This window comes from Festucalex cinctus, chromosome 8 (assembly GCF_051991245.1).
Source record: "Festucalex cinctus isolate MCC-2025b chromosome 8, RoL_Fcin_1.0, whole genome shotgun sequence".
In the NCBI taxonomy this organism is placed as follows: domain Eukaryota; kingdom Metazoa; phylum Chordata; class Actinopteri; order Syngnathiformes; family Syngnathidae; genus Festucalex; species Festucalex cinctus.
The window spans coordinates 11,892,908-11,905,246 of NC_135418.1; the positions used below are offsets into that span (position 1 = coordinate 11,892,908).

The 12,339-nt window shown below is 38.9% G+C and overlaps 1 protein-coding gene across 2 annotated transcripts; it reads right to left on the reverse strand.

Moving 5' to 3' along the window:
• Positions 1–228: 228 nt before the first annotated feature.
• On the reverse strand, positions 229–12,132 carry tmf1 (TATA element modulatory factor 1). 2 transcript variants are annotated; one of them, XM_077530092.1, is made up of 17 exons: positions 11,605–12,132; positions 10,154–11,526; positions 9,969–10,072; positions 8,677–8,803; positions 8,438–8,543; positions 6,508–6,650; positions 5,438–5,604; positions 5,058–5,214; positions 4,604–4,696; positions 4,328–4,484; positions 3,801–3,993; positions 2,998–3,067; positions 2,817–2,909; positions 2,615–2,722; positions 1,474–1,632; positions 1,253–1,378; positions 229–1,165 (listed from the first exon to the last, which is right to left on the reverse strand). In XM_077530092.1, exons 1-17 carry the CDS (start codon positions 11,738–11,740, stop codon positions 1,025–1,027), a joined length of 3,453 nt encoding a protein of 1,150 aa, XP_077386218.1. In that variant the 5' UTR covers positions 11,741–12,132; the 3' UTR covers positions 229–1,024. The 2 variants fall into 2 exon arrangements, with proteins under 2 accessions (XP_077386218.1, XP_077386216.1); XM_077530090.1 differs by having other exon boundaries at positions 2,615–2,728.
• Positions 12,133–12,339: the final 207 nt, after the last annotated feature.

Below are 12,339 nucleotides of genomic sequence, written 5' to 3' on the forward strand. Positions count from 1 at the left end.
GTCTGAGATCCCTCGCGACTACGCCGGTATTGGTCATTCAGTGCTTAAAGCACCGCCTTCTGGCGGTCGTCCGGGACTCATAGAACCGTAGTTACAGTTGTAACTTTCGTTTTTAAGTCATTAATTTTGTTGCGTAAGGACCTTGTCACATTGCCAAATAATTTTGTGACAGTTTCTGTCGCTGACAAATGGACTGCAAGATCAAGAATGACTAAGAACCAAGCAAGATTTGTTTTCCCCCACTACTCAAATCTTTATTCATATATGTATACATTTACATTGAGATCTCAACAACAAAGCACACACTGGTATGGCTATGCTGTAAAACAATAGTAATATAATTTCTATGAACTGTACATCTTTAATATTTAATTCAAGAAACCCGGGGAGAATCTGTTCAGTGTAAAAACCTTCACCACATCAATACAATTGCAAAGATGAACTAGTCGAGAGAACCAAAACATGGATTCCAAAATAAGGGGGGTGTTGGGGGCACAGTATATTTACTGTGCTGTGATGTGTGTGTTGGGCCATCATGGGCCATCATGGGCCATCAGAATGGCCTAAAATTTTGTTGAGGTCTCTAACTCTCCTTGCATATAACATCATTGGTCACAAAAGAATATCCCTGATGCTGTCAGTAGTCTTATCTTTTAAACAGTTGATCAATGTGATAAGACCTCGATGTCGGCAGAAGCCATTGTTGAGTTTCCTTTCCGTGACCTCTGCTATGCCTGGAAGTTTCACTAAGGTTGTTTGTACATTGTTTTTTTTTCTTATTTCTGATCTGGATCAGTGTATCCTTCATACTGATTTGGTGCTATGTAAAGTACACTATGCGATTTCGTGGAAACTCCTGCCAGAATATTGTATTATTAACCAAAATAAAATGATTTATAATAATTATTTTCTTTTTTTAAGTTGTATTATTAATCAAAATAAAATTATTTATAATACAGTTGATTTTCTTTTTAAAGTGTAAAGTTTTACTCTGTGAATCCCCTACAAACAAAGTGCAATAGATTTATTTCTGGTTCTTCAGCAGTTCATCAATTTGGGTTTTAAACATGCTCTTAACATCTTCAAGGTCCAGCCTCAGCTCTTCTGCTTCTTCAGCTTTTTCTCCATACATCTGCAAGATGGTGTTGTGCCTCTGCTCCAGCTCCTGAAAAACACATTAAGCCAAGTAGATAAATCTGTCAAAATCCCCAAATATATGTTGTACTTGGGGTGTCTGTCTGTTAGTCCTCACCTTGAGTTGAATTCTCAACTTGGGGATCTCTTCAACCTGCTCCTGCATCTCATCATTTTGATTAGTGAGTTGTACCATCTCCTCTGCCATCACAGAGCGACTCCTCTCCAGACTAGAAATCTCAAGCTAACATGGCACAAGAAAGCAAAGTGTTCAACAGACAAATTGAACATGAGCATTGGCATAATTCTTCTCTTGTGTGTAATTGTGTTAATTGCTACCTGCAACTGTGCTATCTCTCCTTCCCTCAGTTTGAGTTGAGACTGCATATTCTCTATGACATTGGAGCCACCAGACAGTCGGGCAGCTTCATACAAGTTGGTCCCGTTCATCGACACAGACATGGTCCCACTGCCCATTGTATGGTCTAAAGAATCATCCTTTGGAGAAAAAAGTATGAGTCAAGTACTACACATGCAACCAAAAGAGACCAAGAGGTAACAATTTTTGCCTGCGTATACACGACCAGTCCAAATTCCTGTTAAAATAGAATTCTTTTACATACTTGTCCAATGTTGCACTTAGTGGAACTGACCATTTAAGCACTTTATTTTGTTACTGCACTAATTGAGATTTCTGTTTTTTTTTTTTTTAACTTATGATGAAATATTTATATGTTTTCTTCTTAACTCATTCACTCCCAGCCATTTTTTCGCTCCGGCTGTTTAATTGGATTTTGACTGATTTTGCAAGGCCAACAGAATATTGTATCCTATTGCTATAAAAACATGGACCCTACCAAAAGAAAGATTAGAGTCTCTTCTTTCATCAGGAAAAAACTATATACATATACATTCCTGGTGAAAACACTTACAAAAAAAAGCTTGTTCCAACATGGCCCTGGCTGATCTCTTACACTCTGCTGCTACCCATTTTTTTTTTTTTTGGTTGTTTTTTAATAACTATCATTGCTTTAAGCCACATCTTCATGTCAGAAGCTGCATCAAAGCCTTCTGTATGTCCTTGCATTAAAAACAAAAAACAAAAAAAACAAAACGTTTTTTTTTTTTTTTTAGAGGAAAGGACATAGTATTTTAAAACGTTTTTACACGTTTTTGAGAGGAAAGGACACACAGTATTAAAAAGTTTTTGGGTTTGAATGAGTTAATGCATTGCCAAGGTATTGGATCAGCATATACTCAAAATCAAGTGACTTGTACTTACTTGGGTGCAAAAATGTCATTCGGACCCATACAACATCAAGTACACACTAATCACTAGAAAAGACTCACTTCACATCAGATTATCTTTGTATCGCCACACAGAACTTGTTTACAACATGTGCAAGTAATTGAATCATGCCTCCTATTCAAGTGGAGTCTCCTATTTGAGGAAACGGTACTGTTAATCTAACTAGTATACCTGTGAAAATATCGAGGAGTGCAAACCAGCATTGTCAGCTCCACTTATGGAGCTAGAGCGGGACAGTGTGGGCGTGGAAGAAGCTGGCAGATCATGGGTTATGCTCTTCTGCTCCTCAACAGGAAAAAAACAAAACAAAAAAACATTAGAGAACATAGTTATGAGATCACAATGGAAACAAATTCAAGTGAATAGCGCAAACCTTTTCCTTGAGTGCCTCTTGTGCCAAATAGTATTTTCTCTTCTCCTGTTCCACCTTCATTTTCTCCATCTCGAGTTGATTGGTGAGCAGCAGCTGGTAACGTTGGAAGGGGCACATACTTTAAGTAAAGCAGACATCTTGTAGAGTTCAAGAGCAATAAGTGGGGGGGTCAAAATTATACCTTTTCTTTCTTTGCTTCTTCGAGCACGCGATTGTGTTCTCCTTGTAGATTTGCCAACTCAATATGCTCTCTACATTGAAATAAGACAAAAGGGTCAGTCAGTAAAATTCGAGAATGAAAGATTCATGACACTTGCGATACACAATCTGCATTTTATCTACATTGTGTTTTCTTTTCCAAGTGATTATCTTAATCTTTGCACTGAACAGCATTAATCCAAACGGAACAAATCTCCATGAAGCAATAGCATCACATATAAACAATTGGGGAGAGAAATTCCATCCATTTCAACAATTGAACTCTTAAATCAATGTCGGATTTTTATTGTTTCAACTGTTATAGTTGTGTAGAATAATCAGCACTTATGGCGCATAACCTGGCATTTAAGTACAAAATGTCGCTGAGCCGCACGAAAATAAAGTTTTTCTCTCGAAATTGTTTCAAGAGTTAGATGTTATTCCACATATACCAGTAATTAAAAAGAGAGAGAGAGAGAGAGAGAGAGAGAGAGAGAGAGAGAGAGAGAGAGAGAGAGGAATTGCATTACGCTATGTAATAATAATATTTTGTCTGCAGCCAAGTTGAATTTGTGTTTGTGATTCTTTGTTTATGCAACTTGCTCATTTTAAGCAAGATAAATCTACCAAGCATGCTCACATTCCATGCCATTAAGCTACTTGAGACACCTTTGCATGTAGATTAATATTTAAAAGCGTCTGCTCCTATAAGTCATCAAGTTAAAAAAAATGTAGCTACGATTATGATAATACATATTATACGTTTTTTAATCTGCACTTTACTACCTGCTGCTTTCATCTTCCAATTTCTCTCTCCTGCTCTTCTCAGTCTCCACACGTGCCAGCAGCCTGACCTTCTCCTGGCGAAGAAGGGAATTTTGGGACTCGAGTGAGGCCAACTGGCACTTAATGGAGAGCAAATCTTCTGTTGCTGCACGTTCCTTCTCAACCGCAACGGCTAGTTGTGCCTGGGCTTCAACTGAGAGTAAGAGAAAGGGAGAATAAGCTTATTTTAGGGGACAAATCATTTTTTTGCTCCACATAGCACACCTGCTGTTAAATGCAAACACAATAAATTGTGTGAAAACGTGAAAAGTATCCATCCGTCAATCTATGTCTCTACATACTATATATCATGTTTGTTAGTATAAACAGGTTCAGGACAAACAAACGCAATAACATTCTTAAAAAAAAAAATCATGATTTACTTTAAAAAATGATTTCATCAAGTTGGTATCGTGCTTTTCCCAAAATAATCATTCTATGCATACCTTCAGGTTTTCCCCACATGCAGAAAAGCATTCAACTCTTACCAAGCCTATCAGAGATGCTCTTCTCTAGTTTTTCCCAGGATGCCGTTTGTCCACCCAGTGACGCTTGCAGATTCTCAATTTGACGCAGCAAGGGTCTCGTTGCTGAAGTAACATTTTCACTGAGCTCCTGGTTCCTTGACTCTGCTTCCTGGAGCCTCTGTGGAAGAAGATTTAAAAAAAAAAAAAAAAAAAAAAAAAAAAAAAAAAAAAAAAAAGTGGCGTAACAGGAGAACTAGAGTTGTAGAATGAGACCCAACATTACTACCGGTATATTACCTGCTGTAACTCATTGATCTCCTCTCTTAAATAATCTTCTTTCCTTGCCTGCTGTTGCTCCGCCCTCTGGAGCGCCAATCTCAGGTCACTCACCTGCACGTCACATTGACAGTTACTGAATGAACATAGCCACTTGAAGACCTCACTTTTCACTATGTTTGTGTATGTCAATGTCGGGCCAATCAACAATGCTACAGACTAGCATCTCTCCAACAAATAGATGCTTTTTTTTTTTGTCCACATCAGGACTTGAAATAAGATACTCAACTGTTCTGATTGCCAAGACCTTACTAAATGATACTACTTTAGTCCTTGTAACTAAGAAGAATGCTTAAATATGCAATATATTGTACATTTCAAACTACTATGTCAGCATTGCACAACAACGACCAACCCAACGGGACTGACAGGGATTTATGTTTGAATGTGTGTCTAAAGCACAAGCCAGTGTCACCTGATTGGCTAGAAGCTCTTGCTGCATCCGGGCCTCCTCCTGTGCCTTTTCAAGGGCCAAGCTTTGCAGCTCCTTGGCTTGTATCTCCCTACTCAGAGCTGCCTCTTCAACCTCACTGGCTCTGCTGGCATTGGCTTTGTGAAGTTCTGTTAGCTCCCTGAAAACAAAAAGGTTAAAGATGACCAAACATAGTACTCACGAAAAAGTTCAGGGTATTTATATTCAGCTTTCAAGCGGAACGTGAAGTCCATTATCACCTTTACATCTCAACTTACCTTCTTTGAACTTTTGCATGCACATGTCCAACTTTCAATGTTCGCTAACAAGCTCAAGGTAGTCCAAAATATTCATCATCAGAATAAGCATAAGATGGTGTTTACTTGTAAGAATTATCCAGAGCAGCCTGGAGACTTCTGTTTTTCTCAAGCAGCTCCTCAGAGTCTGTCTGAAGCCTGCTCTGCTCCTTCTCCTGACGCTCTACAGCTGAGTTCAGCTTCTTGATGTTGTCTCTATGCTGCTTCTCCACTTCTTCCTTCTCCTCCAAAACCTATATACAAACCAAAAATATACAACTTTAATCCTTAAAAGAAAAGGAAACAAATTGACTGTACAGTTTTTTTCTTAAATGTCTGTCATTCTTGATAGAACTTTAACATTAATTCTGACCATTTAAAACAAACGAACAAAGGATGAGAAACATATTTTGTTCCATTTTCAAAAACAATACATATACGGTAACTAACAACTATGCATATAAATTACATTTGATTGTTTCTTCATAATTTCTGTTTTGCTTCCCTTTGTATTATTAACAAGGTCATGTTGTTTAGTTTCCAGAAGTGTGGAAAGTTCCATCAGTTGCAAATCTACAGAATACTAGAAAGTAAATACAGTTCTCCTGCCTAGTTTAGATTCATTCACAGACTTATTTGGGGAACTTCCCCACGATAATTCACTGAAAAATTCAGCTCTACGCTGTTTTGTTTTGGGGGGTTTTTGAAACGCCCAAACCTGCCACAAGATGGCAGCAAAGCCATCTGATAAAAAACGAGACCTACTTTTCTATTAGAAGGGGCTTTGGCATCTGTGTGCGCTTCCACAAAAATCCAAAAAGATTGACCATTACACCTTTCCTTGAAACATTTACCATTTACCATCTTTTATGATCATTCTTGGAACCAACATAGTACAAGATGACAAGAAAAGCAGTCCTCGTTTGGCGGAAGTAATCACGACATGAACATACACGCTTCAGATGTATTTTTTTCCGAATCACTACAACATTTTGTTTGGATTTAATTGCCTTTCAATATCAAGAGTTTTCGTTGCTAGTAACAAGAGTAAGTGGCATATTAGTCCTTGCGTCTTTCCTTTCTGCTCTACCCTTTTCAAACAAAGCATTTCTATAAGTTTTAAATGGGGACATCTTAGCACTGCACTAACTTCCCACCTGCTGCAGATGTCTGAGCTCATCCTCGAGTTCCTTTATTTTCTTCTGTTGCTTGGCGAGTCTTGCGTCACTGTCCTTCTCTTTCGCACGCAGTTTCTTGATGATGTTACTATGCTGAAGCTGTTGCTTGGACAACTTTTCACCTAGAAGTGAAATGTAAACAGGCAAACATTTATCACTCCTGAACAACATTTCACTCAAAACAAATATGTTTTGAGTCATGAGCTTTACCTCAAGCATCCACATAGCTACGTGATTTCAGTTCTCGGCTATTGCTGTTTTTCATTTTAAGAGATGGTTTTATTCTAGGGCTTCCCCATGAGTGAGGATACGTGGTTAAGAGAATGGATGGTTGTTTGGCCTGTACCTTACAATTGGCTGGCGACCAGTCCAGGATGTACCCCATCTCTCACCCTAACGCGGGTGACATTCCGCAGCTCATCCTTGTCCCGTGGATAAGCAGTAAAGAAAGTTTCTGAACCTGCTGATGGGCTGTTGAGCCCTTGTCTGACATTGAAAAAGCTCTCCAGACACGCCATACTGAATAACTTCAGCAATAAATTGTCGAACAGACTGGGGAAATGGGAGGGCAATGTTCCAAAACTATCAGGCCAGGCTAATTACATTAAAATGCTTATGACAAGCTACCATCAAAATTATTTACAATCAAATTTTGTTAAGACCTCGTGAATCATGCTAATGCCGTTGGTTATAAAATCAAAGTCCCAAAAAATAAATACATATGAAGGCCGATTAAAGTTGGCATCTCACTGAGCAGTGAATACTTGCGAACGTAGCGAATTTGGGGCTTTCATCATTTTTCACTGCGAAGATCTTTTGAAACGTTTTACAAACCCTAGCAAAAACTCCAAATTAGCTTCATTCGCATGCATTTGTCAATCAGTGAGATGCAGGGACATTTTGATTTATGGATCTATTTAAATTTCCACTTTATAAAAAAAATAGGAACTCCCTGCACTTTTGCAATTATTAAACAAATAAATCAAGAAATGATGTTGAATTTTTAGTTGAAAAAATGATTTACAGTAGAACTCTTTAGGAATCTATTTACTTGCTTTTTAATTTGTATTTATTTATTTTTTAATTTAGCCTAATACATGCTAATGAGCCTGGAAGCTCCCTGCAATTTTGGTTATAATTTTTTAAACAAATCTGTAAATATAGTTTTGGTTTTTTTTTCTTTTTTACTGCAAATGAATATCGGCTTGAAATATCTGTTATCGGCCTCATTGACTATTAATAATTTGTATCGGTATCGGCCTTGAAAAAAAAAACATATCGGACTATCACTAATATTGAGGCAATCAGCTGACATTATTTTGCCATTTAAAGTGACAAAAACAACAATAGCAGAACGATAGTAACTATGTAGACATGAGGTCAAATGAATACCTACCTACTGTTCTTATCTTGATTTCATTCAAGAAGTAGTTTATTTTGGACTGTGCTTCATTATCTACTACTTCTCATTGCGTTCTAATTTCACTGTGCCTTATTAAATGGCTTACTTTTACACACGTTAGCATAATTTATGGCAAGACTTATCCTGCTCAGAGAGCTAAGGGGGTCAATCCCAGATGACTTGAAGGAGAACTAAATCCGAAAATGTTTAAAGCAAGAATACATTGCATGTTGTCTGCAGTACTACTCTGATTAATATTGTGTTTAGGGGAAAAAAATAAACAAATAATTCAATTTCAGGACAGCGCCATGTGGTGAAATAATTTTTTAACTGCGGAATTAACATTGAAGCTTCAATAGTGCCTTAGATCTTAAAGACAGCTCGCTATTGAACTGTGATGGTTGACAAGATTAATGTTAGAAGTTAAAAGTGAACTGTGTCAAGCTTGTACTTACTGTACTGTATTTGCTGTTGGTAGTACATTTACGGTGTGGTTTGTTTTCTTACCCTCTTCCAGCAGGCCTCTGATCTGTTCCTCTTTCTCTTTGATAAGCTCCAATGAAACACTGGAGTGAAGTCTTGAAGAAAGCTCCTCTCGCAGTCCCTTAATTTCCTGTGAAGATATGCAAACCTTGAAACAAACACTTGTGGCCAACTGTAGATTTTCCCTATTAATATTAAGATTATTCTACTATCTGGACAGAAAATGTATCAATTCAATAAAAAGTTTATCAAATCAAAATTACCTTCTTGGCTATATCTCTTTCTTTGCAAGCCAACTGGGCTTTCCTCTCAGTGTCTGCTATGCGCTGTGTAAATTCATCTTTTAAGGACTGGACTGTGGAGCTCTCCTCCTTCAGAGTTATAACTTCACTGTAAGGAGAACACACTTATTTAAGTGCGGGGGTCACCAACTCCAGTCCTCAATAGCAGATATACAGCATATTTTGGATGTTTCTCTCTTCAAAACTAACCAGATTCAAATTATCAGCTCATCAGCAAGGTCTGCAGGAGCTTGATAACAATCCTGATAATACAATATATCTAGACTCCTGAAAGATTTCATTTAACCCATGAAAGGGGAAGTCAACCCAAAAAAATTGTTTTTTTTATAACATCCACCTGACTACCAAGAAAAAAAAATATTGTCCAATCATGTTTATTTTTGATATTCCCCAATCTTTGTGAAGTAACTGGAATACTGCAAAATAAATTTTGGGAAAAAAAAAAAGAAAAGTTTTTATTATGCTATGATGTGTCCACTACGGAGGACATTTTTTAAAACTTAAATGCTAGGCTCAAATACAGTTAAAATAATTCAAACAATACTTTAATGTGTTCTTATGAGTCTTATAGAACACCTACTAACAACATTAAAAGCCTAAATATGTTCAATAAAAAGTGTTATACACTTACTTTTCTTCTTCTCTAAAAAGTGCTTGCACTGAGGGAATCCATTTTCTTTTATGATGCAATGAAAGGTAGCAAAGCCCCACCCCTACACATTTGGTATCATTGGAAAGCTCTGAATCTCCTCTATGTAGCACAAAATGTTAATTCAATCATATGCATTGGGTGGGAGATATTCTGGTTTAAAAAGGTCCCCTACAGAGGACAAATCTGAATTGCTGGTAGTCAGGAGGATACGTTTCATTTGTCCGGCAATAGTTTCCCTCAGCCAACACAGGCGATCAAAGATCAGCTAATCAGCAAGCTCTGGAGAAGCCTGATCACAATCCTCACCAGTATTGGCTCAGGGAGACATTGAAAACAGGCTGGATAGGGGTCCCCAGGAACCAGGGTTGAGAACCACTGCTCTAATTTGAATTAAGGTTTGATTAAGTGCAAAATAAAATTCACTGAAATTAATTTAAAATTAAAGAAAAGTCCAGATCGCAGCAAGGAGAATAAAATCAACGCTTAACCTGCACAGTATGTTACGAGCGTTAAAACAAAAATAATGTACCATGAGACAATATCAGCAATGCTTTCAGAGCTTTCTGAGGCAGAAAATTTAGTGTCAGTGGCCTATACTCACTCTCTAAGATTGTCACACTGTTCTTCCAGTCGAGCCTTGTCCTTGCTGACTACCAGCAGCTGAGACTCTCGCTTTTCAAGGCGGCTGGACAGCTCACTAATAACCTACAACAGCACAAATTTGTGTTTACACCTGAAATGTTTTAAGTCACACTGAGTTATCAAAAAACATATATACAAATGTACCTTTTGAAGATCAAAAATCTGAACTGTTGAAAGTCCTTTCATTTCCTCTGCGACTGGTGAAATGGACTCCTCTTCTGCATTCGAGTTGGAATCAGATTGTGCAACGTTCACCCCCGAATCCTGTTCCTGCTCAGCCACCAGTTCAGGCTGCTCACAATTCACAGGCGTCAAACTCCGTCCACTCTCTTCCATCTCGTCCACAGACTGCTTCCTCGCAGTTCCAGTGGAACACTTTTCTTTTTCCTCTTCCACCTCATTTGTACTTTCCACTACTCCACCTTCTTGCTTCTCGCATTCACCTGATGTAACATCTGCTGGAGGGGCAGCGCCCGAAGTTACGGAAGCAAGCGTCCGACTGCCAGGGATGTCATCGTCTGAGTTAATCTCACTGACACTCCGACTATCCAGCGATTGTACACTGAATGAATCAATTCGCTCAAATGCATCTGAGGAGGAACCACAACTCTCTGTGAGTTTTGGATAGTCATCCAAGCGAGTGAAATCTCCACAAGCAGATGCGGAAAGAAGCTGGAATGAGCCATGCATCAAATGAAGGCTAGCCTTTCCTTCTCCTGTCTCCTGTCTCGAGCTGGCTGAGCTCTCACTCAACACGCTCTCATGGTCCAGTACTTCAATGTCACTGGTGGTGGATGTTCCTGAAGAGAAGGCACTAACTGGAGGGGAGGGGGTGTCACTCTGACGGTCTTCTGCCTTTAAATCTTTCTGCTCTAAATGTACATCCTTGGAAGATTGGGAGGCTGGTGGATCTGAATGTGTAGACTTTGTAGATTCTTCAGAAACTGTACATGGTTCAGAAAAATCTGACAGATTTTTCCCAACATTATATTCTGTCTGAATCGGTGCCCACTCTGTGTTACAGTCAACAGAATCTTTGGTGAGAGTGTTGTGGTTTTCTCCGCTTGTGTCATCTGGGCTGCAAGTAGGGTCACCACAATTTTCAATGGGAGAAACTGGCTGGAGGAGAATAGTGTCCTGATGTGAGCTTTCAAGTTCCACCAGTTGGCTATCACCACTTGTCTGACATTTTTTAGTCGAATCAGCAGACACCGTCTTTTGACTCTCTACTTCTTTCTTCAGCAAAGCATTTTTGCTATTATTTTCTTTTTCCTGAGGCTGCCTCTGAGATTTAGATGGGGGTACAGAAACTACCTGGGATGTGGTGACGCATTGTCCATCTCCAGGTGGAAGGAAGGCACTAAAAAAGTTTTCAGATTCATCCACAACAGTGCGGGTGACAGGAGTAGTTATGGCCACAGAGGGATTCAGAGTTGAAACCTTTTCTTCAGGTGGTGCTTCCCACTGAGTCAAACCCCATCCACCACTTAAAGACAACTTTTCAGGCAATGTCACACCTGACAACAAAAATAAATAAAGTGCGCTTAAACACACAGTTAACATTAGATGCTCAACCCCTGTTCAGTAAAACCTACCGTCATAAGGCATTACTGTTGTGTCACTCCATTGGCCGTCTTCTTGAATGTCCAGAACACGATCGATTGATTTCTGCGCTGTCGTCAGTGCTTGTTTTGCGAAAGTGGACAGGTGAGATGCGTTAAACCAACTCATCTTGACCACAAAGCTAACTCAAACTGGTTTTGCGAATTTAAAAATAAATCAACGAATACGGATTAGCCGAGTTATTTTGCTCTGCATTTTTGCCCTCAGCGACTTGCTTTGTTGACAGATCAATGCAACACAGTTAGCTAGTTAGCTAGCTAAAGCCAGTATGGAATAGCAATAGTCATGAGCTCGCAATAAGTATAGACGGGAATCTCGATAGCGTCGGTGGAATGTGGATACTTCATCAATCGGCTAACATAGTCTTCAAAGCGAATGTATCATAATAATCCATATTTTCCGTTTGTTTTGGTTGGTCTCAGCTGGTGATCTCGACGCTTTAGCAATGATGCTACTTCCGGTCCACGTTCACCATGACGTCATGGTCTGGTTTGACTAGCTGCTCGAGGTGCGTTCGGATATAAATCCCGAGTAGGCACTGCTTCACTGCGACCATTCACTGAGAGCATTGTTCAACTTCAAATGTACCGTACCGTTATTCAAATTCAGAATGCCGTGAAAATACAGGCCTGCTACACACTTCCTACACAGACATATGACAAAAATGCTTCTTTACATATGAATATGTCTAATATGTATAAAATAGC